The 25,752-nt window shown below is 42.3% G+C and overlaps 1 protein-coding gene across 4 annotated transcripts in view; it reads right to left on the reverse strand.

Moving 5' to 3' along the window:
• Positions 1–275: 275 nt before the first annotated feature.
• Positions 276–25,752, reverse strand: part of STAP1 (signal transducing adaptor family member 1) — a 164,261-nt gene continuing 138,784 nt past the window's right edge. For 3 of the 4 annotated variants that reach the window (XM_029600772.1, XM_029600793.1, XM_029600764.1), the window contains one exon: positions 276–2,609. In XM_029600772.1, coding sequence (XP_029456632.1) covers positions 2,509–2,609 — 101 coding nt within the window. In that variant the 3' untranslated portion in view covers positions 276–2,508. Of the gene's footprint in view, positions 2,610–21,079; positions 22,195–25,752 lie in introns of those variants that run through there. The other variant, XM_029600778.1, reaches the window with a different exon arrangement.

The raw sequence follows: 25,752 nt of genomic DNA on the forward strand, positions 1-25,752 counted from the left end.
ACCTCACCTTTGCATACAATACTCTTCTGATCCGCTAATTAACTAGCTCTGTATATCTTCAAATACCTCAGTAAGAAAGTCAGTATCTAATAAAGTCACAGGGTTCATAGGATATTTTAATGTAGCACTAGCTTCGGGTTCATCTTCAATAGTAAAAATAAATAAATAAATCTGATTTTCACTTTTTCTTTAATATGGTGAAGGAAAAAAATTACTGATAGCTCACAAAGTTCATGTACACACTTAACAGACATCTTTTTTTTTTTCATTTGACATTTTTACATAATTTCCATAAATGATTGATTCTAGGATCATGGTCCCTGGATTTGGGGCAGAGTTTTGAGCCACTCAGTGTATGGTAAAGCTTTGGAATTAATTGCCAGAGGATATGGTTATTAACATAGCTGGTCTTAAAAAAAAATGTGGACAAGTTTCTGGAGGGAAAGTCCACAAACAGTTATTAACCAGCTAGACTTGAGGACTGCCTCTGCTTATCACTGGGATAAGCAGCATGTAATCTATCTACTATTTGGGATCCTGCCAGGTACTTGTGACCTAAATTGGCCATAGTTGGAAACAGGATACTGGGTTTGTTGGACTCTTGGTATGAGCCAGTATGGCAATTCTTAGCTGATCTTTCAACTCGTCTCTATTTTTAGTCATCTGTTTTCAGCTTGTATATGTTGAACTTGCTATTGAGTTTTTGGCCTAGTCATGCTGTAACTCCACCCAGTTCATTATTTATCCATTCCCAGTCCTTTTATCTTCAAGTGCCCTATCTTTAATTTCCTTCTATCCGAAATGGAACAAGAAAACCAGAGAGAATCCTTGCTGATGGTCTGTTCCTAAGTTTTTTGTCATCTCTTTTCCAGTCAATTGTAGAAGCCCATTTGGCGTGAGCAGCTCCAGTTGGGGCTTTTCTATTCTTCCTGTACCTCTACACACAGAGTACCAAGATCCCAAAAGGAGAATAGAAAGAGGTATTGCATAAGGACTGAGGAAGCACTGTAAATATTAATTCAGGCTAGCCAGTGACTCACACTGCCAAGGAGAAAGTCCCCTGTTTGATCCCCAAGTTGGGTCTTCTGCACCCTGGATCAGGTAGGGAAGTTACAGAGGCAGCATTCACAGTTCCATGGGGGGGGGGGGGGGGGAGTGGGTGTTACGGTTATTGTTAAAGCCTGTGATCCATGACTTGTGGCCTTAGGACTCATTACTACAATAACCAGACTAACAACAGGGAGAACAGAGGGTCTTTTAAAGAGGGGGCAAGTCCCTGGGTAATTGTAAATATTAAATAATGGCTCATGTACCAGCCTTGAGTCCAACTGAGCTGGAAAAAAAATGAAGAGGTATTTTGGAGGCCAAGACAGTAAATAAATTACTTCAAAATTCACACCAAACATTTTGATAGAATCAATATTTATATTTCATAAAATATTATACTCTAGATTATAATTACATAATGTTGATATACAAATGTACAAGTTATTTGAATGATCATTGTACTTAATATTTAATGAACAAATTAGGACAGGACAGGATCTTCAGGATAATCAAAGGGCAAATGTATTATCAAAAGAGGGTATCAAACTATTAACTAGTGACCAATTATATTAAAGTCAGTTTCAAGGAAAATACTGAAAGCCTCTATAAAAGAGGAGGAGGTGGAATACTTAGCAAAAATCAGCATGGGTTGAGGACCAACAGCTCTTACAAAATCAAGCTGATTAAATAATGGCTACAACACTAAGGGCCGGATTTTCAAAGCCCTACGCGTGCCGGGCCTAAAGCCCTGGGATGCGTGTAAGTCCCTGAGCTTTACTTAAAGGGGTGGGAAGGGGGCAGGGTTAGAGCCTCCAGGCACAGTGGCCATTTGCCGCTGTGCCTGTGCGCGCATGTTATAAAATTGCGTGTCCATGTGTGCGCGCCCACGTAACTTTGAAAATCTACTCCTAAATGTCTTTAACATTGGACAAGTTTTTTAGAAGACAAAAGGGATCAGTGGGTATGACACACAATTATACTTCAAAGGAAAGTACTAATTCAAGATTTAGTTGATCATCGTATCTGGGGGTCAGGAAGGACATTTTTTTCACTATAATTACAAAGTTGGCCACAAATGGATAGCAAATTTCTTGGACAGGGAGATGGGGGGCAACATCACTTTCCCTTGGCTTAGTACACAAGTATAACTGTAAGATAATCAGATTTAGTGGATCTTTGTATAATTAGATTCATCAGATCAATGCTCTTTCAACCTAACTAAATCATTTTTCCCCACTAAGATGAAATACACTTTGCCTTTAGTCATTGTTATTTTCAACAATGTAAGTACTTTAATTGTACAACAACCAGCCCCTGGTACAGAAGCTGTGGCAGAGCAGTGCTCCAGTCAAAAGGTCAGAGTCTCTTCTAACAGAATGCCACAGTAATGTAGAGCATAGACAGATATAGTACCAGCCTTCCTTAGAACTAGGCAAACCCACATGGTCAGTCTGTACAATACTAGTCTTCAGGCTTATTGAGGGTAAGTTTAGAAAACTCTTGTTCGTTTATCTTCTCCCATCTTTTGACTAGTTGGTTTTTCAATTCTTCATCAAGATTACCTGCAAAGAAAATGTAAATACAAAATAATTTGCATTATGTCCTTAATACATTCTGGTTTATGGCAAAATATCCAGTGTGGATGTAAACGTCTGTCATGTAATACCTTAGCACTACTCCTAACACCCACTCAGAGTTAACCTTTCGAACTCTTGGAAGGTCATGCCAAGCACTGCCCAGGCCCATCTATACCTGTGCACATACCCCAACAATGGTAGCCTCCCATTCACTACCTGGGTTCTTGCTTGCCTCTAGGCAAGTACCCCACTTGCAAGGTATCCCTAGTGGTTTCTAGGGATACTGAGACTCTACATAAACCAAGGATCATGTTCCTAAAACTGTACCTACAGACCACATACAAAAAATACTGGGATTATCAGTTGTAGGACAGAGCTAACAAAGTAAAGTTAATTTAAAAAAACAGCAAGAACAGTGAACAGAAAAAAAATTAATTTGCAAACAGCAACAGGTAAAATAAAGATTCAAACAAGTAATGCTAATACTTTTCACTGTACTTATGAAGTGCCTTGGGAGGTTCAGAGAAGTTGTCCTCACAAGGGTGTGTAGGGCAGGGCCTTGGCACAAATCTGGTTCCTCTACCATCCCATCCAATACTAAGATTTCCTGGCAAATTCTGTGCTGGGTCACTCTGGAGCTGGGTACTGTACAACTAATGAAAATCTAAGGCATTAGCTTCCTAACCAATAGTATTTTAGAGTGTTACAGTGTTACATTATCTTTTGGAAACTGGGGGAGTATGCATTCCAAACCTCATGTTAGGATATACAAGCAACAGAATAACATGTTTATTGCTAGCTGCTAGAAACTAAAGAGCACAGCAGGAGTTAGGTTGACACCTGCCTGTCAGTTCCAGTATTGCAAGGGAAAGGCGGTCTTACTATTTAGTCCTGGGGGAATTCTGCGCTACTGCAGAGCGCAGAATTTGCGCAGAATTCCCCCCCTATGCAGAGACCCCGGCATGCTGCAAACAGAGCGTGTCTGCGTGTGCCACGGGACGCGCTCCATTCGTGGCGAAGAAGGAAGGCCCCCGTGTGCCGCAAACGGAGTGTGCTTCGCTCACGGGGTAGAAGGAATGCCCCGGTGAGAAAGAATGTGTGTGTGAGGGAGGGGGGAGGATGTGAGAGAGAGCATGGGGAGGTAAGAGAGTGGGGGTGATGCTTGAGTGTGGGTTTCAGAGTGAGGGAGCCTATATGAGGGGAGGGGAGAGTGAGAGAGAGCAAGAGGATGTGAGAGAGAGCATGGGAGGTAAGAGAGTGGGGGGATGCTTGAGTGTGGGTTTCAGAGAGAGGCCTATATGAGGAGATTGTGAAGGAGTATGTATGTGTGTGAGAGATTGGGAGCTTGTGTATGAAAAAGGTGATGTGTGTGTGCGCGAGAGAGTGAGGAAGCCTGTATGAGGATATGTGTATGTGTATTAGAGAGAGGGAGCATGTGTGTGAGAGAAAAAAAAGAAATGATTATACATTGTAGAAATCATTAGTGAGAATTCCTCTGGAGTACTGTGTTTGATTCTGGAGGCTGCACTTTGGGAAGGACACAGAATGAAGGCAGTCCAGAAGGACTGCCAAATGGTACATGTTCTGCACCACAAATACTAAAAAGGGATCTAAATATATATACACGTAGAGATTCTGGGAATTTGTATCAATTGAAAGCTCAGGCCTCTCCGTTTACTGCTCCAGCTCCTTCTCTTCAGAAAGGCTTCATAGAATAGGAGAGGAGAGGTAAGCCTGGAGCCCATACTGCAGGCAGCATGTGTTGGAGGAGTAGACCCTTGGGCCAAGGAGGAGTTGGTGCTACCCGTGGCAGACACTCCTACAGGCCCCATCTGTTGGTAGGCAAGGCCGAGCTGGGAGCAGAGGCCAGCAGGAGCTTCGCCAACACCAGCCCTTGTTCCTCCACAGGTTGAGCCCTTGGGTACCAGGGTCGACTGGACTTAGGTGGGCCTCTGCGTAGATGATCCCATGAAGAGATGATCAAGTGGTAGCACACAAGGTCGGGTCGGAGGTAGGAGGCTGGCAGCGATACTCGGACTCAGATCCAGGCAGAAGGTCAGGTAAGGTGGCAGTACTCATAGTTGGATCCAGGCAGAAGGTCAGGTCAGGCGGCGGTACTTGTAGTCAAGTCCAGGCAGAAGGTCAGAAGCCAAAATTCTGTCCGAAGGCAGGAACGAGGGTAGGTGGGAACACAGGGACACAGGAACCAGGGACATGGGCAGTCAGGATCACGGGAACACTGAAGTAACGAAGCACTGAAGCGCAGCTCAGGAGAGTGAGGGAACTTGTTGCCAAGGCAAGCTCTGACTGTCAGAGCTTGCCTTAAGTAGAGGAAGACCCATGAGGTCATCAATAAGGGCCACGGGCAATTCCCATCGTGGGCCCTTTAAATCTGAGGAGAAGCACGCGCTAGGGATACTCCTGGCCCGAGAGGAAGGTGGTAGCACAGGGCCGGCGGTGCGGCTCGGCCCGGGGAGGGCTGCCACGTAACCAGCGTCGGGAAGAGAAGGAGCAGTGCGGCATCGATGCTGGCTCCTGGCCATAGCTGCGGTCGGTGCATGCAATAGCATGTGAGGAGAAAATGGAGGAAAGGAGTTGCAACACACACAGCTTCATCTGCAACTGTGATTCTCTGGGATTCTGCTGAGGGTACACAAGTCTGGGAGCTGTAATGTAAGGTAAGGTGAGGTGGAAAGCAGGAAAGGGAAGAAAATGCTGGGGTTTTCCCTGGAGAAGAGTAAAAGTGGCAGAGGGAGGGAGAAAGTGTGAATTAGCCAGATGTGTGTAATGGTGGAAGATAAAAAGCTGATATGCATTCCTCTGCTAATCAACAGCAATCTAAAGGAGATTGCAACTAAAAAAGGTTCCCAGCTATGTAAATATATTTTCCCTGTCTCTCCTCCCGACTATGATATATATATATATATAACAGAAATTCAAATACAATGGAAGGCAAGTTCTAGAACAAGGGGGTCATAAAATGAGGGCTCTGCGAGCAAGGACATCCTTAGGCGAAGCCAAATCAGTGCTATTGCCCTGGGCTGTGCGCTTCTGGGAGCCATGAGCTGCTGCAGTATCCCTGCCCTGACATCTGACATCAGTCGGGAGTGCCACGAGGAATGGGGCCAGGGTCAGCTGCTGTTTGCAAGGTGGACATCAGGACTGGGCCGGAGGGACAATTTTAAGAGCGTAGGTACATAAGAAGTGCGATGCTGGATCAGACGAAGGCCCATCAAGCCCAGCATCCTATCTCTGACAGTGGCCAGTCCGGATCACAAGGACCCGGTAGATCCCCAATAGTTGATCTATTTCACTTCCAGAGATAAGCAATGGCTTCCCCAGTCTAACTGGCTAATAACTGTTTATAGATCTTTCTTTCAGGAACTTGTCCGACTCTCTTTTGAACCTCACTGTTAGTTCCCTTGACTACATCCTCTGGCAACAGATTCCATAGTTCGATTGTGCACGGAATGAAAAAATACTTCCTACGATGTTTTAAATCTCCTGGTTGCTAGTTTCATTAGAGTACCCCAATCCAAGTATTTGAAAAGGTAAACAACCGTTCCCTGTTTATCTATTCCACCCCACTCATGATTTTATAAATCTCAACCATATTCCCTCTGTCATCTTGTCTCCAAGCTAAAGAACCCTAATCTGTTTGGCCTTTGTCCATAAGGGAGCTTTTCTATCCCCTTTATCATTTTTGTTGCGTTTCTCTGTACCTTTTCTATGTCTGCTTTTTTTGAGATGTGGTGACCAGAACTGCACATAATACTCAAGGTGCAGAACTGCACCATGGATCTATACAAAGGGCTTATAATAATCTCAGTTTTGTTCTTTTTTGCTTTCCAATTAACTACTAACATTCTATTTGCCTTTTTGACCACTGCCATGTACTGAGTCCAAGATTTCAAGGTATTGTCCACAAGGACTGTGAGGTCCTTTTCCTGGGTGGTGACTCCTAACCAGCAACCCAGAATCATGTACCTATAGTTGACTCTTTTTCCCTACATGCATTACTTTACATTTGTCCACATTAAATTGCATCTGCCATTTAGATACTCAGTCTAGACTGCAGTTTCTTACAATCTGCTGCTTTAATGACTTGAAAAAATTTTGTGTCTTTTGTAAATTTGCTCAGCTCACTTGCTGTTTCTTTTTCCAGCTGATTTATGAATATGCTAAATGGCACAAGTGCCAGAACAGACCAGGGCACTCCACTAATAACCTTTCTCCATTAGGAAAATGGACCATTTAGTCCTACCATCTGTTTCCTGGCTTTTATCCATGTCTTTTATCTGTTACCAAGCCACAAAAGGACACTGGCCCCAAAACCCATGAGCTCCCAATTTCCTGAAGAGTCCTTCATGAGGGACTTTGTCAAATGCCTTCTGAAAATCCAAATACACAATATCAACCAGGTCATCTTTATCAGCATGATTTATACCTTTAAAAAAAATCTAGTGAATTAGTAAGGCAAAACCTATCTTTGCAAAAAACGTGTTGACACTCCCCCCATTAAACTATGTCTATCTACAGTATTTGGTCAGTAATTTTGTCTAAGAATAGCTTCTACCATTTTGCCCAGCATTGACATCAAGCTCACCGGTCAAGCTCATCTGGATCCTGGATCACCCCAGATCCCTTTTTTAAAAACTGCCATCACATTGACCACACTCCAGACTTCAGGTACTGTGCCTGTTCTAGATGACATGTTGCAGATCACCAGAAACAAATCTGCATTTCATGTTTGAGTTCCTTTAGAACTCTGAGGTGAAAACCATCTTAGTCTGTCAAACTGATTTAAATGTCCTCTAGTTTCAAAATAATTTTGTTTAGTCCCTCAATCATCACCCTCAAAAAATGTTTCTGGTGTGGGTATGCCCCCAAAGTCTTCCTAAGAAAATACAAACAGTTCATTTAGTTTTTCTTCTATTTCTTTGTCCGCCCTGAGCATGCTTTTTATCTTTCTGTTATCTAGCAACCCAACTAACTTTGTCACAGGATTTTGCTTTAAATGTGCTTGGTTTTACCTCTATGGCAAAATTCGTTTCAAATTCTCTCTTAGCCTGCTTAATTACTTTTTTACATCTAATTTGCCAGAGCTTATACACATCCCTATTTTCCTCATTTCGGTCTGCTTTCCATTTTTCGAAAGATGTCTTTTAGGCTTTAATTGCCTTTTTCACCTCACTATTATACCACAGCAGCAGTAGTTTGGTCTTCCTTCTGTTCACAGCAATGTTGTTATTGTAAGTTTCCAGTGTTGCTGACATGGCAATGCGGGAAACACTGGCCGGGCTCACGGTAGTGGTATACTGCAACCCCGGCTGAAGATTGCTATTTCAAATGGTACTGGGTTGATAGGAGGATTAGGGTGGGGGGAAGGAGAGCTCACTGGGGATAAAATTTATACTGAACCAGGGAGCAGGTTGTAGAAGGGTGAGAGGCCAATACTGACCCTTCAAAATTGATTTATATTCAATACTTTGAGAGGTTTGGGGGAGTTGGGAGTGGGGACTTGGCCCAGTGGCTCAATTTTGTTTTCGTTGACTGGGAAGGGGGAGGTGAGAATAGGACCACTAGGCCCGCGATCCTCAATTTTTTTTTTGTTAGCTCTCATTGTCATTTAACTGGCTGGATAATTTTAAACCTAACCAGTGATATTCACAAGATAGCCAGTTAGACAGAAATGTATCCAGCTAAAGGTAGCTGGATATCTTTAATTAGGGATATTCTGCATGGTGTTTATCCTGCTGATTATCTGGGATAACTTATCTGGCTAACTTTAGCTGAATAAGTTATCCATTGGAGGCTTTTTAAATTTTTGGCTTCATTTAGATCTTTGTCTGTCTCCATTGCCAGCAGACAAGGAAGCAGATGAAATGCTGGGAATCTGATCACATAAGGTAAAAAAGGCACATTTCTCCAGTCTGTGAGAGAGAGGGTGGATACCAGCAGCAGTTGGAACCAGGAACCAGAGAGAGAGGAAGGCCAGGAAAGAAAAACTGGTGGACCATGGTCTTTCTGTAAGAGACTAGAAACCAGGTCAGCTTTCTGTCTAGTGCCAAGTAAACTATTTGGGGAAAGTTCCCTAGAAGAGAGAGGTCTCTCACACCCTGCAGTGCTTGTCTATTTAGTTTATCATCTAGTCAGCTCCACTATCAATAAAGACACCTTCGTTTTCTTGATTGCGGTTTTTTGTTTGTTTGTTTGTTTTTACACAATTTAGTGTTTGGGGTGGGGTGCACCCTTTACAAATTGGTGACATTGAGGTGGATCAGACTTTTTTTTCCTCTGAGTACTCAAGAGTAAAGATACATTTTTTTTAGTTTACTTCACTGCCTTCCCCCCTGAACTTTCTCTATTTGTGTTTCTTATTTTTTATTATCCATATGAGTATGTTGGTTGCCCTGCCAATGGGCCATCCCCATTGTTGCTTTTGCCTGCTTGTGAAATGTTAAAGCAGATATTGGAATCTTATGCGTCCCTACTGTTCTTTTCCCATTCATTGTTCTGGTTGGATTTATGGCCTACTTACACAATACTAGTACAATGATTAATTGCTGTTTATTCTGGTGTGATGATGGTATCTAGTTTGTTATGCCAAGAGTGAGAGGTTGTTTGGGAAGGGCACGGGATTGTGGTATTGGGTGACCGAGACCTTGTCTCATCCCCCACTCATGCAATGAGCCCGAAAGTAAATCACACCAGTAAATATAATTTATTAGTGAATATAATTTCTCAACTGCAACATTGTTCTACGCTTCGATAGCAGGGAGAAAAGGGGAATCGGATTCAGACAACAACCAATGAGGGGCCGGGCCCAGACTTTTACAGTCTGAGGAACTGATAAGGATGGGGGTAACCCGCATGGAGCAGCAGTTACTACTCTTAACAGAAAGCAAGGGATTACTATCCTTAACCAATACGCCTTGATGCTTTTGACACAACTAAGATATCTCTCTGCTTTGATGGCAAGTTGGGGAGGGGTGGAAGATGAATTAGATTTAGACAACAACCAACATGGGCCCTGACTTTTATGGTCTGAAGTACTGATATGCAGACATAAGTGAAAAAATACAAGGCTGCTTCTAAGGCCAAGTCCATAAGCAAATCACTTTAGACCTATCTGAATTTTCAAGAAGGCTCAGCACCCAGTTAAAATTTGCTAGTAGTAAATTTTTTATGGGTTATCATAAAGCGTGGGAATAATTGCACGGAACAGAAGTTGCTACCCTTAAACATGGGAGTAACTCACATGGCATGGCAGATAATACCTTAAGAAGCTTGCTGGACAGAATGGATTCTGCCATCATTACGATGTTACTAGAACAGGGGTAATTCACAGTCTGGACGGGGGGGGGGGGGGCCTTTGTATCTTTGTTTGTGTAGTACATTGCTATAATATTGTCTCTTGTCCCCTATATGAATGTTTTAAACATTCTCAGTGTTTTGAAGATTGCCTTCAGCTCTAGTGTGTTTATATGGAGGGCTCTGGTATGTTCCTTGAGGCTCCATATTCCTTTTGAGGTCAGATTGCCTATATGTACTCCCATGCTTGTGATGATGCATCTGTCATTAATGTTAATTTATTTGTGGAGGGTGAAACATTTGACCTGGAGGAAGACTGGATGATTGAGTCCATCACTTCAGAGACTGATGAAGTTGGGGAGTTGTTGGCATGCGAACAGGGGCTTGAAATATTGATTCCGATATCTTTTGAGATGCCATTGTGGGAATCTCGTGTAATCAAACAAATGGGGTTACATGCACCGTGGCTGCCCTGTGTCCCAATAGTTCCATAAATGATCTTGCTGGTATTGATGCTGGGTTGTGAATACTTCGTCTCAATGAATAGAAATTTAGTAATCTCTGCATAAGAAGGAAGGCTTTATCCTGAGAGTTCAGACGCACTCCTGTGAACTTTAAGTGATGAGTCGGGGGGGGGGGGGGGGGGGGGGAGTGAAATTTCTCATGGTTTAGAACAAAACCCAGAGACACCAGGAATCAAACGAATAAACTGGTAGAGACTTTCACTTCTAAGGTTCTACTCGATATTAGCCAATCATCTGAGTATAGAAATATTAAGATACTTTCCTTCTTCAGATGAGGTACCACTGCTAGATAGGGTTTTTTTAAACGTTTTTATTTATTCAGCAAAATATAAAAACCACATTTTCAAAAAAAATACAACAAATACATTGGTACAATGGAAAAATCTATATACCATATTATTATTAATAGTAATAAAGTGAGAGCAGGTATGTGAAAGATAAACAAAAAAGAACTTTTAGAAATGAATTTTAAGAGGCCTAGCGTGCGCAACTCTTTTTAACAGTGGTAAATTCCATACATATATGCGCGTGAGCAACAGTGCGCATGTAAAAAAAAAAAAAAAAAAAAAAAAAAGGGGAGGGCAGGTCAGGGGCATTCCAGGGAGAAGCCAACATTTACCCACATAAATCCCAATTCTAAAACCAGCAAACAGCGCAGATAGGGCTGTTACCTGCGCTTATTTAATTTTACTCTTTATCAGGTGTAAGTCTGAATAAAACTCATTACAGCCAAAAACTGACTGGGTGAGGGGTTTGGGTAAACTCGGGGAAGTGCATGCTAAAGGGCCAGAGGGGTCTGGATGATCTGGAGATAGAGTCGGCAAACTTGTGGACTACTTGGTCAAATTGGTAATTTCCTTCACACACGCATGTTTTAAAATGTGTTCCCTTGCATGTGTAAAATTCAACAAGTCCTAAGGAATCATATGTGAATAACATTTCCTCGTGTAACAGCTTAAAATTAGGAGCTAGGCATATTATTTAATATAATATACATGCACTTTCACGGACGATTTAAAATTCTAGCATGTGGGCTCGTACGTGTGCATTCCTTTTAAAGTTACCATCCCTGAGGATAAATATAACTTTCAAAACTGCTTCTGTATGCACATTTACACATGCATATGGGCACATGCAAATTTACTACTGTATTTTATAACCTGCATGGATACAATATGCATAGGTTACAAAATACAAGTGGCCTTATATAATAAAGAAATCAGTTTACCATCCTCCTCCAATACTCCTCCAAAAATACGAGTACATATGTGCACACAAACTCTCTATTGAAGAACCATGAGCCACACAAGTTTGGACTTATCTGGAAAAGTAGCTGCTCTCATCCAAATAAGTTCTGATTTATCCAGCAAAGTAGCAACCTTTAGCTGGATAAGTATGAAATACATTATGGGGTATATTTTGAAAAACTGCGCGATCGCGAACTTTTGTTTGCGCAAAATCGGCGCGCGCAAGGCTGCCGATTTTGGACAGCCGGCCGAAATCAGAGCGGCCTCGGAGGGAACTCTCTTTCGCCCTCCCCTCACCTTCCCCTCCCTTCCTCTACCTAACCCACCCCCCCGACCCTATCTAAACCCCCCCCCCTACCTTTATCCATGGATTTACGCCCTGGCCTGAAACCACGCCCCCGGGCCCGCCCCCGAAACGCTGCGCCCCGCCCCCAAAACGCTGCGTCATTTGGCCACGCCCCCTTCCGAAAATCCAGGGACCTACGCGCGTCCCGGGGTTCTGTGCGCGCCGGCGGCCTATGGAAAATAGGCACGCAAGGCCCTGCTCGCGTAAATCCGGGCGGATTTACGCGAGCAGGGCTTTGAAAATCCGCCCGTACTTGTCCATCTAAGAAGTGCTTTTCGGACTTATCTGTGAATGTAAGAGAGCCAGATAAGTCTAAGAAAATTATCCGAATAAGTTCAAATTTGTCAGTCTAAATGGCAGCAATGGCGCTGCTTTGCCATATAAATTGGAATGTAGCCGGATAAGTGTGCGCAAATGATATAACCGTGTATTTGTACTTCAAATTTTAAAGGGATACATGAGAGTACATTTTACTAGAGTTATTTAGATGCATTCAACCCTCCCCCCCCCCCCTTGTGTTGGCTTTCACATACAAGTCTGGATTTTCTAACATGCATGCGGTAGTGAAATAACCAATTTTAACAATTAGTCTATGTATGCAAGGGAACACATTTTAAAACATGCGTGTGAAGGAAATGACCAATTTGACGCAAATAGTCCACAATTCCCCTTTTCTCAAGTATATGCTAATTTACTTAAGTGCTATTTTTTTTACACATGCAACTTTTGAAAATGCACCTTTTAGTCTTTGACTGTTAAAGTAATCCCAATACTTTCTCCATACCCTTTCACGCCTGGCACTGTTATTTTTCAATTTGTATGTCAGCTTTTCTGTCAGGGCAATTTCATGTACTTGCTTTTTCCAGTGCAAAATTGAAGAAGTGACCTTCTAAAAGGTGGCTATCATAAATCTAACTGCCAATAATATAGTATTTATTTAGAGACACATTGCCACCATCCCAATAGGTACAAGGCAGGCTCTAATTGAAAGGGGATCTCCAAAATGTCAACAATTCTTTTCACCACCTGTATCCAAAAAGACTAGATATAAGAATAGGACCACCACATGTGGAACTATAACCCCTCTTCCTCACATCCCCTACAGCAAAGCCTAGAAGAGGAGGGAGAGAACTTAATGAAGAATAATGGATACCAAATGTTCTGGACACCAATTTATACATTAATTCCAAGTGGCTACTGCATATTGAAACACTGTGAGCAGCTCTCCAAGTGCATTTCCAGTCAGTCGCAGTCAGCATCAATCCCAAATTTTCAATCCATTGTCTAACCAAAGATAAAAGAGGTCTGTTCCCCAGGAAACTGAATAATGGCCTTATATTTATTTATTCATTTATTTATTTATTTATTTATTTATTTATTTAAACATTTTTATATACTGGCATTAGTTATGCACATCATACCGGTTTACAATGAATGATAATATAATATATAATAATATAATAAAGATATCAGTTTACCATCCTCCTCCACAAGCATAAAAGTGTTAACCCTAGTGCGCGCACATAGGCTCCACTGAACATCTTCCATTCTGGACAAAGCATCCGATTCTTGTGTATATATGCATGATTCCTCTCTGACCATATTCAGACTTCAATTAGGCGAACGATTACCAGTCGTCATTACGCAACTGACCCAAAATCTAAAATGTATAATCCACCAAACTTCCATTTTGTGTTGAAATGTAAAGACAGATATATTGGGGTTATCCTTCAACAGTGATAGGGGAGTCACACCTTCATGTGAAATCCCAATTCCTTTGCACAAAGCCCTCCATATTTGCTCAGTAAGTGATAAAATATACCTCGATCTGAAAGCCATGTGAACCCTGGTGGAAGCAAGAAGCAATTGAAATAAAAAGGATAAATCCACTCCCTCTGCCATACCAGCTTCCAAAGAAACCCAGGAAGCTGTGAAATTCCCACCCAACTAGTCTTTTAAACAAGCTAGTTCAGAAGCCCAGTAATAAGCCAATAAATTGGGAAGGGTTATGCCACCATGCAGTTTTGTCCTTCATAAAGTACTGAGCTTTAATCTAGGCATTCTCCCCTGTCAAATAAACTTGGAAATGTTCTGTTAGTTTTGGCTCCTTTGGAAAGGAGGAGTTAGCAATCTGTTGTGCTGTGGCTCCTGTAGAAGGAGGAGTTAGGAATCTGTTGTGGGATCTGCTAGCAGGTTAGCAATCTGATGGGATTTGCTATGTGGATGGGAGGAGCTAGCAGATGCGAATGGCAGTCTGATTGCTACTCCTCCCCTTTGGGGAGGGGTAGCAATCTGTTGTGTACTGCCTCCTAAGGGTCTGCTAAGGAATGGCAATATGTTATGATGTAGACTGCAGAGTTGGCAATCTGTACCAACGGAGTAATGGAGATGGTGCTCAGCTGGACAGAAAGTAGATAGGTGAATCCTTGGGCCGATGGCAGATGACAGTGCCCCCAGGAGGGAGTCCCGAGAGGGACCACCGGCTAGGCTGGAGTATGCAGACAGACACAGATCTTTTATTAGAAAGGTAGTATAACCACCAGAGGTGGCAGTAGTGAGCTGCCCGGCAGGGCTGAAGTCCCTCAGATACTGGAACTGCAATTCCAAGGTTGCTGAGCTGCAAAGAGACTGTAGAAAGTGAATAGACAGGGTATGCAGATATACATACCCTCGGTCAAAACAGCAAAACTAACCCAAGTTAGAGAGAGAGCATTATCTTTAGCGGGGCCAATATTATGGAATGCATTACCTCTCGAAATAAGACTAATGAAAGATTTAAAACTCTTCAAAAAAAGTTTAAAAACATGGCTCTTCAAAAAAGCCTTTCCCAGTAAGGTCAGTGAATAAGAACACATGCACACAGCTAATAGTCACCCAAAAAAAGCTGAATTGCTTACTTTATTATTTTTCACATAATTAAGTATTAAATTAAGAATCAGACAGTATAAAACATATATGATTATCCTATTAATCATATAATTGGAATTCCCAATCCACTTTCCATATAAAGTATATTATTGAAATATGTAACCGAGAAATTTATTGGCACCCTCTAGTTAATTTAGAAACCAAACCAAACTTATTTCGTGCCTAATTGTAAACCGTTGTGATGGTGCATTACTAAACGATGTCACCCCCCCCCCCCCCCCCCCCCTTTCCTTGTGTGTCTGAGTCTGTCCTGCTTGTCTGCAAAGAAAAGTGCCCTTAAAAGTTGGGAGCACCATATGACTCAGGACCACGAAAGTCGTGCTCCCAAAAGTTCTGCATACAAAATATGAGTTAGGAGCATACTTTGGCTTATAAAAGTGTGCATCTCATACACTAATACTAGCTGCAAAAACTTTGCCCCACCTCTGACTAGGATTTAAATTTACAGCATTAAAAAAAAACATGAGTAAAGTCAACACACCTCTCAGCATTGGGGAGTAATAGTTATTAATGCCGTGTTTAACATGAGATTTATAGGTTTACGTTGGGGTTTGTTTGTTGTTTTTTTTTTTTAGTTCCTGTTTAAAAGCAGATTTCTCCTCCTGGCAGTGGGCTTGGTGAAACAGACGTGCTGGCATACCAGCCCCGATCCTGGAATGCATCTAGAAAGCAGAGATACATGACCCTGGCCACACCACCTGCTCCTGTTCTCCCAGACGGATACAGAACGCAGCCTCATTTTTCTCTCTTGGCAGCAATCTCTTCACCAGCCAAACCAAGAATTAAACCAGGTACCCTCTCTATGCCAATCCACAGTACTTACCAGTTAAGCTACCAGACATGGGCTATTGCTTTTTTTTTGGGGGGGGGGGGGGCGCGGATTTCCTTTCTGGTTGATGGAGAAATCCTTTCCTTTCCTTTCCTTTTGCTACATCAGTCCAGAACCTATGGGTTATATCTTCTCACCCAGCACATGGAGAAGGAGTGGTTTGTTTTTTTTTTTAAATATAATGACATCACATGCATAAACATCATATTTAGACCATATCCAGCCAGTGTTCTCTGCCTCCAGCCGCTGGATGGGCGTTTTGAGTTCAGGACTCGTCGAATAGAAGGATTTAGTTTATTAATAATCAGCCGTTTTCCTAATTTCCAAGCCTGGGCCTACAGATTATATTAGAGCCATGCTCCTGCGGATGTTTCTCTTGCAGTGACGCGTGCTCAGACAGCAAAACTTTTTCTGTTTCCTTCCTATGTCTTTTGGCAAGGTAGAGCGTTTGGCTTGAGCGGCAGGAGATTTGAAGCCAACGCTTACTGCTTGGTTGAACCGCTTGCTTGTCACCGCTCGGTATTTGAGTTTTTAGCTCACTGATTCGATGGCTGAAAAAAGTTGTTGCTGTGGCATTTGCAGCACGAAACGCACATCTCAGAAGGGAGTCTGTGCTCTCTTTGCTGCGGTAAATCAGAATCACTGGAATTAATTTGAGTTACACCTCCCACTAAGAAAATGTCCTCTTTAGAGGTTACAGGCATGTAAAAACCTTCGCCCAGAAGGTCTCCTGCCTCTGGAGAGCCGTTCCCGTTAGCTACAGCCATTCTAACGGCTGATTTAGACTCGGAAGCCCTTTTGAATTGGTCTCCCGGGATATCGTCGTTGAGGGGAGGTCCCGTTTCAGGTCAAGGGCCTCCCAAACTGCTACCCGGTTTGGACTTCCTTCATGATTCAAAGCAGGTTTGAGACTGGTGGAACGGAAGGAAGAGGAAGGAGAAATTCTTACCTGTTAATTTCCTTTCCTTTACTTCTGCTACACCTTAGTTTTCAATATATTTATAAATGATCTGGAAAGAAATACGACGAGTGAGGTAATCAAATTTGCAGATGACACAAAATTATTCAGAGTAGTTAAATCACAAGCAGATTGTGATAAATTGCAGGAAGACCTTGTGAGGCTGGAAAATTTGGCATCAAAATGGCAGATGAAATTTAATGTGGACAAGTGCAAGGTGGTGCATATAGGGAAAAATAACCCATGCTATAGTTACACAATATAGTTACACGATATTTTCAAAGTCATCAGAAATCGGGGGCTCCCCGAAACCGAAAGGAAAACCCCACAAAATTGTTCATGGGGTTTTCTTATCGTTTTGGGGGGAGGGCGGGAACAACGGCACACAAAAACAACCCCTAAACCCACCCCGACCCTTTAAAACAGCTCCCTTAGCTTCCCCCACCCTACTGACCCCCCCAAAACGTTTGAAAATTACCTGGTGGTCCAGTGAGGGTCCAGGGAGCGATCTCCCACTCTCGGGCCGTCGGGTGCCACTAATAAAAAAGGCGCCGATGGCCCTTTGCCCTTACCATGTGACAGGGTATCCGTGCCATTGGCCGGCCCCTGTCACATGGTAGGAGTAATGGATGGCCGGTGCCATCTTTAAAAATGGCGCGGGCCGTCCAGTGCTCCTACCATGTGACAGGGGCCGGCCAATAGCACGGATACCCTGTCACATGGTAAGGGCAAAGGACCATCGGCGCCATTTTTATTAGTGGCAGCCGATGGCCCGAGAGCGGGAGATCGCTACCGGGACCCCCACTGGACCACCAGGTAATTTTCAAATGTTTTGGGGGGGAGTCGGGAGGGTTGGGGAAGCTAAGGGAACTGTTTTAAAAGGTCGGGTGGGTTTTTTTGTTTATCGGCTCAGGCGCAGCCAATTAAAAAAAAACAAACAAAAAAAAAAAAACCTGATCTGGCCGCACAAAAAAAATTTCACGATGTGAATCGGAACCGATTCCAGTTCCGATTCACATCTTTAGTGGATAACACATTGAAATTGTCGGTTCAGTGTGCTGCAGCAGTCATAAAAGCAAACAGAATGTTGGGTATTATTTGAAAGGGAATGGGGAATAAAACGGAAAATGTCATAATGCCTCTGTATCGCTCCATGGTGAGACTGCACCTTGAATACTGTGTACAATTCTGGTCGCCGCATCTCAAAAAAGATATAATTGTGATGGAGAAGGTACAGAGAAGGGCGACCAAAATGATAATGGGAATGGAACAGCTCCCCTATGAGGAAAGACTAAAGAGGTTAGGACTTTTCAGCTTGGAGAAGAGACAGCTGAGGGGGGATATGATAGAGGTGTTTAAAATCATGAGAGGTCTAGAACGGGTAGATGTGAATCGGTTTTTTACTCTTTCGGATAATAGAAAGACTAGGGGGCACTGCAAGAAGTTAGCATGTGGCACATTTAAAACTAATCAGAGAAAGTTCTTTTTCACTCAATGCACAATTAAACTCTGGAATTTGTTGCCAGAGGATGTGGTTAGTGCAGTTAGTATAGCTGTGTTTAAAAAATGATTGGATAAGTTCTTGGAGGAGAAGTCCATTACCTGCTATTAATTAAGTTGACTTATATAATAACCACCACTATTACTAGCAACGGTAACATGAAATAGACTTAGTTTTTGGGTACTTGCCAGGTTCTTATGGCCTGGATTGGCCACTGTTGGAAACAGGATGCTGGGCTTGATGGACCCTTGGTCTGACCCAGTATGGCATTTTCTTATGTTCTTATGACATTTATGAATGTAATGTCATTATATTTAAAAAAAAAAAAAAAAAAAAAGACCCTCTGCTTGCATGTGCTGGATGAGAGGATATAACCCATAGGTTTGGGACTGGTAGAGCAGACGGAAGAGGAATTTCAGTTGGCCAGGTAGCTTTTTTCATTTTGTCTTGTGGTTTCCCATTTGATAGGTGGTGGTTTTTGTGGCTTTCTGTTTTGACAGGTGATGTTTGGATGAATGGAAAAGGGGGGGGGGGGGTGAGTGTTTCCAATTTATTTTTGTGACCTTTCACTTAGTTGTATCTTGAATGGTGTTTGTGTTCCTTTTGGAGAAAAATAAGACCTTAAGTATTGAGAGCTGCATTTGACAGGGCAAACTGAACCCTTTGAGCTGAAACAATGAGCTCACTTTGGGGCCAATGCAATGCAGTGCGCCCAGCTGAGTGCACTGTTTAACCCGCTGTCGGACACGGGTTAAATAGGCGCTAATCCACCCCCTAATGCAATAGGGGGATTAGCTCCTATTTAACGCGTGTCCGACGCGGAGTGAATGAGTTAGCGCTCATCACGTGCAAATGCATGTGAATGAGGCTATTAGTCATTCACTCCAAATGCAAAAAAATAAATGTGCATCTCAGATGCACATTTATCTCTCAGTTATTAATGCCTGCCTGGAGCAGGCGTTAATAGCTGAGGGCACTGAAAAAAAGTACAGAAAAGCAGAAAAAACTGCTTTTCTGTACTTTTTTTTAAAGTAAAAAAAAAAAACGGAAAAAACCCCTCTGCCGGCCGCTTTGAAGACCGACGCCAATATGCTCGGTGTCGCCTTTCATAACCGGCCGACTGCAGTTATGAAAAGCGACGTCGAGTTTATCGGCATCAGTGTTCATAACCGGCAGACTGCCAGTAACCGCGGGGTCGCGTTAGCAAGGAGGCGCTAAAGTTGTGCCAGCGACCCTAGCGCCTCTTTGCTAGCACGACCCCTTAATTTGTTTATTGCATGGCGCCCCCCTTTGCGTGCGCTAAGAAAGCAGGTGCTGAAAAGTCAGCGCCCGCTTTCCGCAAATTTTATTGCATCGGCCCCAGTAAGAGTGAGCTTGGAGTAAGAGTGAGCTTGGAGTAAGAGTGAGCTTGGAGTAAGAGTGAGCTTGGAGTTGCAATGAGACAAACTGTGGCCAAGTCTCCTGCCTGCCCATGCAAGAGCAGGGAAAGCCCTGCCTAATGTGTCATCTGCTGCTGGCTTCGTTCAGTTGGGTCAGGGCAACCTGGAATGCTGCTCAGTCTTGCAGCTGCCACTTCTCTTGCCAAATCTCTTGACTCCCTCACACATCCCCAGCAGTGGTGCTGCACACAGAACAGCAGCAGGTGCCTGCTGATACTTGATGCTCTTTCTCCACTGCCGCGCAACTCGCTAGCAATTTCATACCTTGATGACTGACACTTTCTAGGTCTGATCGGTGATAATCAAGATTAGCAGCAGGAAATCCCCCGATGTTAGAACCTGCTTGTGGTTGTGCCAGCACAGCGTGGGTCCGCCAGTCATCAAAGGGGCAGCTGCCCCATAAATTTGAGTGAGATATGGGAGTGGGAATAGGCAGGAGCAGAGGCATGATGGGATGGAGGGCAGGGAGGCAGGAAGGGACAGAAGCAAGGCAAGGGGTAGATGCTGGAAATGGGCGACGGACGGTGCGGAAGGAGGGGCAAATATTGGTCAAGGGGAGGGAAAGGCAGGGGCAGATATTGAGACTGAAGTAAGGAATGGGGGAGCAGGCAATGGGCAGATGCTGGGGAGCAAGGAGAGGCTACTGGGGAATAGGAAAGGGGCAGATGCTGGGGGAGGAGGCAGGGAGCAGATGGGGAAGATGGAAGAAATGGAGGGTTAATAGAGGCAAAGGATAAGAAATGTAGAGAGATGGGAAAGGAGGAATCAGAAATTATTCAGAGATGGAAGGATAGAGGAGGTGAAGGGTATGGGAGGCAAAAGGAATGGAAGTGTAGGAGAGGGGGATAGAACTGAAAAATGTGAGAAAATCTATGCAGTCAGAAGAGATGGCAGAAAAGGAAAAAGATAGAAGCTGAATAGAGAAATAGGAGGAGAGGGCAAAAAGTACTGGGGATTAGGACCTAGGATGGACAGAGAGGGAGAAAGGACTAAGTACTGGGAAGCAGGACTTGTGACAGAGAAGAGACAGAGAGAGAGAGGCAGGATCAGGAAGGAGGATAAAATAATGGCAGAGGGAGAGAACTGGGTATAGAGAGGTGAAAGTAAAGGATCATAGATTTGTTGGTGGTAGTTGAATGAGGATGGTGGGGTGAGGAATCCAGGAAGAAGGAATGAGGAGTGGAGATGAGAACACAGGAGAAAGGGGAAAGGGGAGAATGCAGAAAGAGACTAGAGAAGAAAGGAGGAAGAGAGAGCAATAAAATACCCACTATGAGAGAGAGAGCCAAAGAAGAAAGAGAGGACTGGTACACTGTAAAACTACAGAAAGGCAGAACCTTTGTTTATTTCTTTACTGTGGAATTTATTTATTTTTATTATTTAAAGTTGTATTATTTTCAAAATTAACAAATACAAATTGTTCTCTAATGATATAACATTTATTTAATATGGTAAAAGAACCCTCCTCCCCATCCCATATTGTTCATTCTAGCAAACAACATCTAAAATTCAAAAAACATCTTATTTATTTATTTTATTTAATAGCTTTTATATACCGGCATTAGTACGAGACATCATGCCGGTTCCCATTTTAACAAAATGAGCGGAAAATACATTAGAACAGGGAGATGGGGAGGGAAAAAAACAAAGCCAACAGGGCAACGAGAGTGCAGGTTTGAGAAGAAAGAGAGAATAAACAAAATCAAAAGGCAAATTGGAAAAACTGAAACTAATTACAACAATTCAGCATGATAATTACAACAGAAAAGGGCATAATATGACGAGATTATGATCTAATCTTGGATTAGATCATAAGTCACCAGCTTCAAAATCTTAGAGTATAGACAAAAAATAAAATAAAACAAATTCCCTTTATGAGAGATGCACTACAGATGGCCCTCCTATTACTTTGGTTTTGTAGCACACATCGTATAAAGTTAACCTCAAAGAACAAACTCTTCATAGGCCAATATAGAGTAATAAATGCATCAAAACCCATTAGGAAAAAGATTGCATTAAGGAACCACAGATGGTTCAAAAGGAGGAAATTCTATTATGCGTAGTAGCAGTGAGAGAGGTTACTTGGCAATAGTTATGTAATTTTTCAACAACAAAGAAGGCACTGGTTTGGATTTCCAATTTTGGGCCAATAGCGATCAAGCAGCAATGGACACCTAAAAGAGGTATATTGAGTAAGGCTGAAGCTGTGGAGGGGATGCAATTCACCGCAAAAAGTTTGCTTATCCATTTAAATATATTTTGCCAATATTGTTCAACTCTATCACAATGCCACCATATATGTATAAAGGTCCCTTGCTGTTCACACTCACGCCAGCATAAGAGGGATTAATTTGGATATATTACGTGCAGATGTTCCGGCGTTTGATACCTCCAAAATATTTTATAACAATTTCCTTGCATTCATGCAGATATTGAGTATATAGACCTCCATGTTTTAGGACCAAAGCCCATGCGCTGTAGGGTCTGGAATAAAAAAGACGAGTGTAAGAGGTTGAAAGTCTTTTCTGCGTCAATGGACAACAATATGAATGGGAGATGTTCCTTGTTGACCCACCAAATTAAATCTATATCTTTTGCACGTTATCCGCTGCCATTCGTTGCAGGATAAATCCTACCTGATCCGAATGGACTATGGTTGGTAAAAATCCGTTAAGATGCTGTGCTAGTATTTTTGCCAAAATCTTCAGATCTAAGTTAATCAAAGATATAGGCCTATATGAGCCACAGACTGTTGGGTCTCTTCCTGGCTTGGCAATGACAGAAATACCTGCAATATTTGAGTGTATAGAAAAAGAGCCCCCCTTTCTAATATGATTAAAAAGAGCGGTTAGAGATTCACTTAGTATATGAGAGAACTTGCTATAGTAGGCACTCGAGTACCCATCCAAACCTGGGGTCTTACCGGGTTTAAGTGTTTTGATCGCTTATAAGACTTCCATAGAGGTAATAGGAGAGTCCAAAAATTCCATTGGGTCCAGGGAAAGGGTGGGTAGTTCTACTGATTGCAAGTATTCAGCTATGTCTGGATCGTTTATTGTTGAATCTTTGCTGTATAGAGTAAAATTATTTAAAGCAATTCCTAATTTCATCAACTTTCACATGTATCTCTCCTTTGGCATCTTTAATTTTGGTAAATATGCCCTGAGCCGTTCGTTTTTTCAATTGTCGTGCTAAGAAGCAGCCTGATTTGTCACCTCCTTCATAATATTCTTGTTTAGATAAGTCTAGAGCACGTAATAGCTGATTGTCATTTAACCTTTGGAGTTCTGTTTTTACCGCAAGCAATTTATGATAGATATGTTCTGATTGAGTGCAGACATGTTGGTGCGCAAGGTATGCAATTTTGCCCAGCAGTTCAGTGCACTTCTTTTTTGAGCGAGGCTGCTTTGGACATAAAAAGACCTCACATCACAGCCTTTCAACAGTCCCAAGTTATTTCATGGGACAACGGATGATGCCTTCCAAGAGCCCTTGGAAGGCATCATCTCTTAATAAAGATTCATTCAATCACCAAAAGCGTTGACAATTATTACCTATATTAAAATTAGCATCCAGCCACACCGGAGCATGGTAGGACCAAGTAATATTATCGATTCCCGCATTGGTGATCTTTGCCCCTATAGTTTTATCAACTAGAAGAAGGTCATTGCGTGAATATGTTTTATGTGGCGCAGAATAGAAGGAACATGATTGAGAGGAGGGGAATAAGTGCCTCCATATGTCTACCAAGTCCCATTCCTCCATCAAGGTATGAAAAGCTTTCTTGGTGCCAACTGGTAACCTATTTTGAGTGCCAGAGTTATCAATATCAGGGCGTGGTGAGAAGTTAAAATCTCCCACTATTATAACCGATCCCTCCCCTTGAGACTCCAGAAGTTTCCTAATACGTTCTAGAAAAAACACCCTGATTTGTGATTAGGGGCATATAAGGACAAAAGTGTATATATATTTCCTGCTATGCATACTCTAACCAAAACACAATGACCTCCTGGGTCAGAATGCTGTGCTAACAGTTCATGAGTTAAGTGAGAGGATATGAGAATACCAGTTCCAGCATATTTGGCTTCTTTTCCATTTGCAGCTAGATAATTTACAGAGGCATTATGACATTTTCCGTTTTATTAACTATTCCCTTTCTAATAGTTTCCAACATTCTGTTTGCTTTTTTGACTGCCGCAGCACACTGAACCGACGATTTCAATGTGTTGTCCACTATGGTGCCTAGATCTCTTTCTTGGGTAGTAGCACCTAATATGGAACCTAACATTGTGTAATTATAGCATGGGTTATTTTTCCCTATATGCATCACCTTGCACTTGTCCACATTAAATTTCATCAGCCATTTAGATGCCCAATTTTCCAGCCTCACAAGGTCTTCCTGCAATTTATCACAATCTGCTTGTGATTTAACTACTCTGAACAATTTTGTATCATCTGCAAATTTGATTACCTCACTTGTCGATTTCTTTCCAGATCATTTATGAATATATTGAAAAGTAAGGGTCCCAGTACAGATCCCTGAGGCACTCCACTGCCCACTCTCTTCCACTGAGAAAATTGTCCATTTAATCCTACTCTTTGTTTCCTATCTATTAGCCTGTTTGCAATCCACGAAAGGACATCACCACCTATCCCATGACTTTTTACTTTTCCTAGAAGCCTCTCATCAGGAACTTTGTCAAATGCTTTCTGAAAATCCAAGTACACTACATCTACCGGTTCACCTTTATCCACATGTTTATTAACTGCTTCAAAAAAGTGAAGCAGATTTGTGAGGCAAGACTTGGCTTGGGTAAAGCCATGCTGACTTTGTTCCATTAAACCATGTCTTTCTATATGTTCTGTGATTTTGATGTTTAGAACACTTTCCATTATTTTTCCTGGCACTGAAATCAGGCTAACCGGTCTGTAATTTCCTGGATCTCCCCTGGAGCCCTTTTTAAATATGGGGGTTACATTAGCTATCCTCCAGTCTTCAGGTACAATGGATGATTTTAATGATAGGTTACAAATGTTTACTAATAGGTCTCAAATTTCATTTTTTAGTTCCTTCAGAACTCTGGGGTGTATACCATCCGGTCCAGGTGATTTACTACTCTTCAGTTTATCAATCAGATCTACCACATCTTCTAGGTTCACCGTGAATCTGTTCAGTCCATCTGAATCATTACCCATGACAACTTTCTCCAGTACGGGTACCTCCCCAACATCCTCTTCAGTAAATACCGAAGAAAAGAAATCATTTAATCTTTCCGTGATGGCCTTATCTTCCCTAAGTGCCCCTTTAACCCCTCAATCATCTAACGGTCCAACTGACTCCCTCACAGGCTTTCTGCTTTGGATATATTTTAAAAAGTTTATACTGTGAGTTTTTGCCTCTACGGCCAACTTCTTTTCAAATTCTCTCTTAGCCTGTCTTATCAATGTCTTACATTTAACTTGCCAATGTTTATGCATTATCCTATTTTCTTCTGTTGGATCCTTCTTCCAATTTTTGAATGAAGATCTTTTGGCTAAAATAGCTTCTTTCACCTCCCCTTTTAACCATGCCGGTAATCGTTTTGCCTGCTTTCCACCTTTCTTAATGTGTGGAATACATCTGGATTGTGCTTCTAGGATGGTATTTTTGAACAATGATCACACCTCTTGTACACTTTTTACTTTTGTAGCTGCTCCTTTCAGTTTTTTTCTAACTATTTTTCTCATTTTATCAAGGTTTCCCTTTTGAAAGTTTAGCACGAGAACCGTGGATTTGCTTACTGTCCCCCTTCCAGTCATTAATTCAAATTTGATCATATTATGATCACTCTTGCCAAGCGGCCCCACCATCGTTACCTCTCTCACCAAATCCTGTGCTCCACTGAGAATTAGGTCTAAAATTGCTCCCTCTCTCATCAGTTCCTGAACCAGTTGCTCCATAAAGCTATCATTTATTCCATCCAGGAACTTTATCTCTGTAGCGTGTCTTGATGATACATTTACCCAGTCAATATTGGGGTAATTGAAGTCTTCCATTATTAC

This window comes from Rhinatrema bivittatum, chromosome 1 (assembly GCF_901001135.1).
Source record: "Rhinatrema bivittatum chromosome 1, aRhiBiv1.1, whole genome shotgun sequence".
Classification (NCBI taxonomy): domain Eukaryota; kingdom Metazoa; phylum Chordata; class Amphibia; order Gymnophiona; family Rhinatrematidae; genus Rhinatrema; species Rhinatrema bivittatum.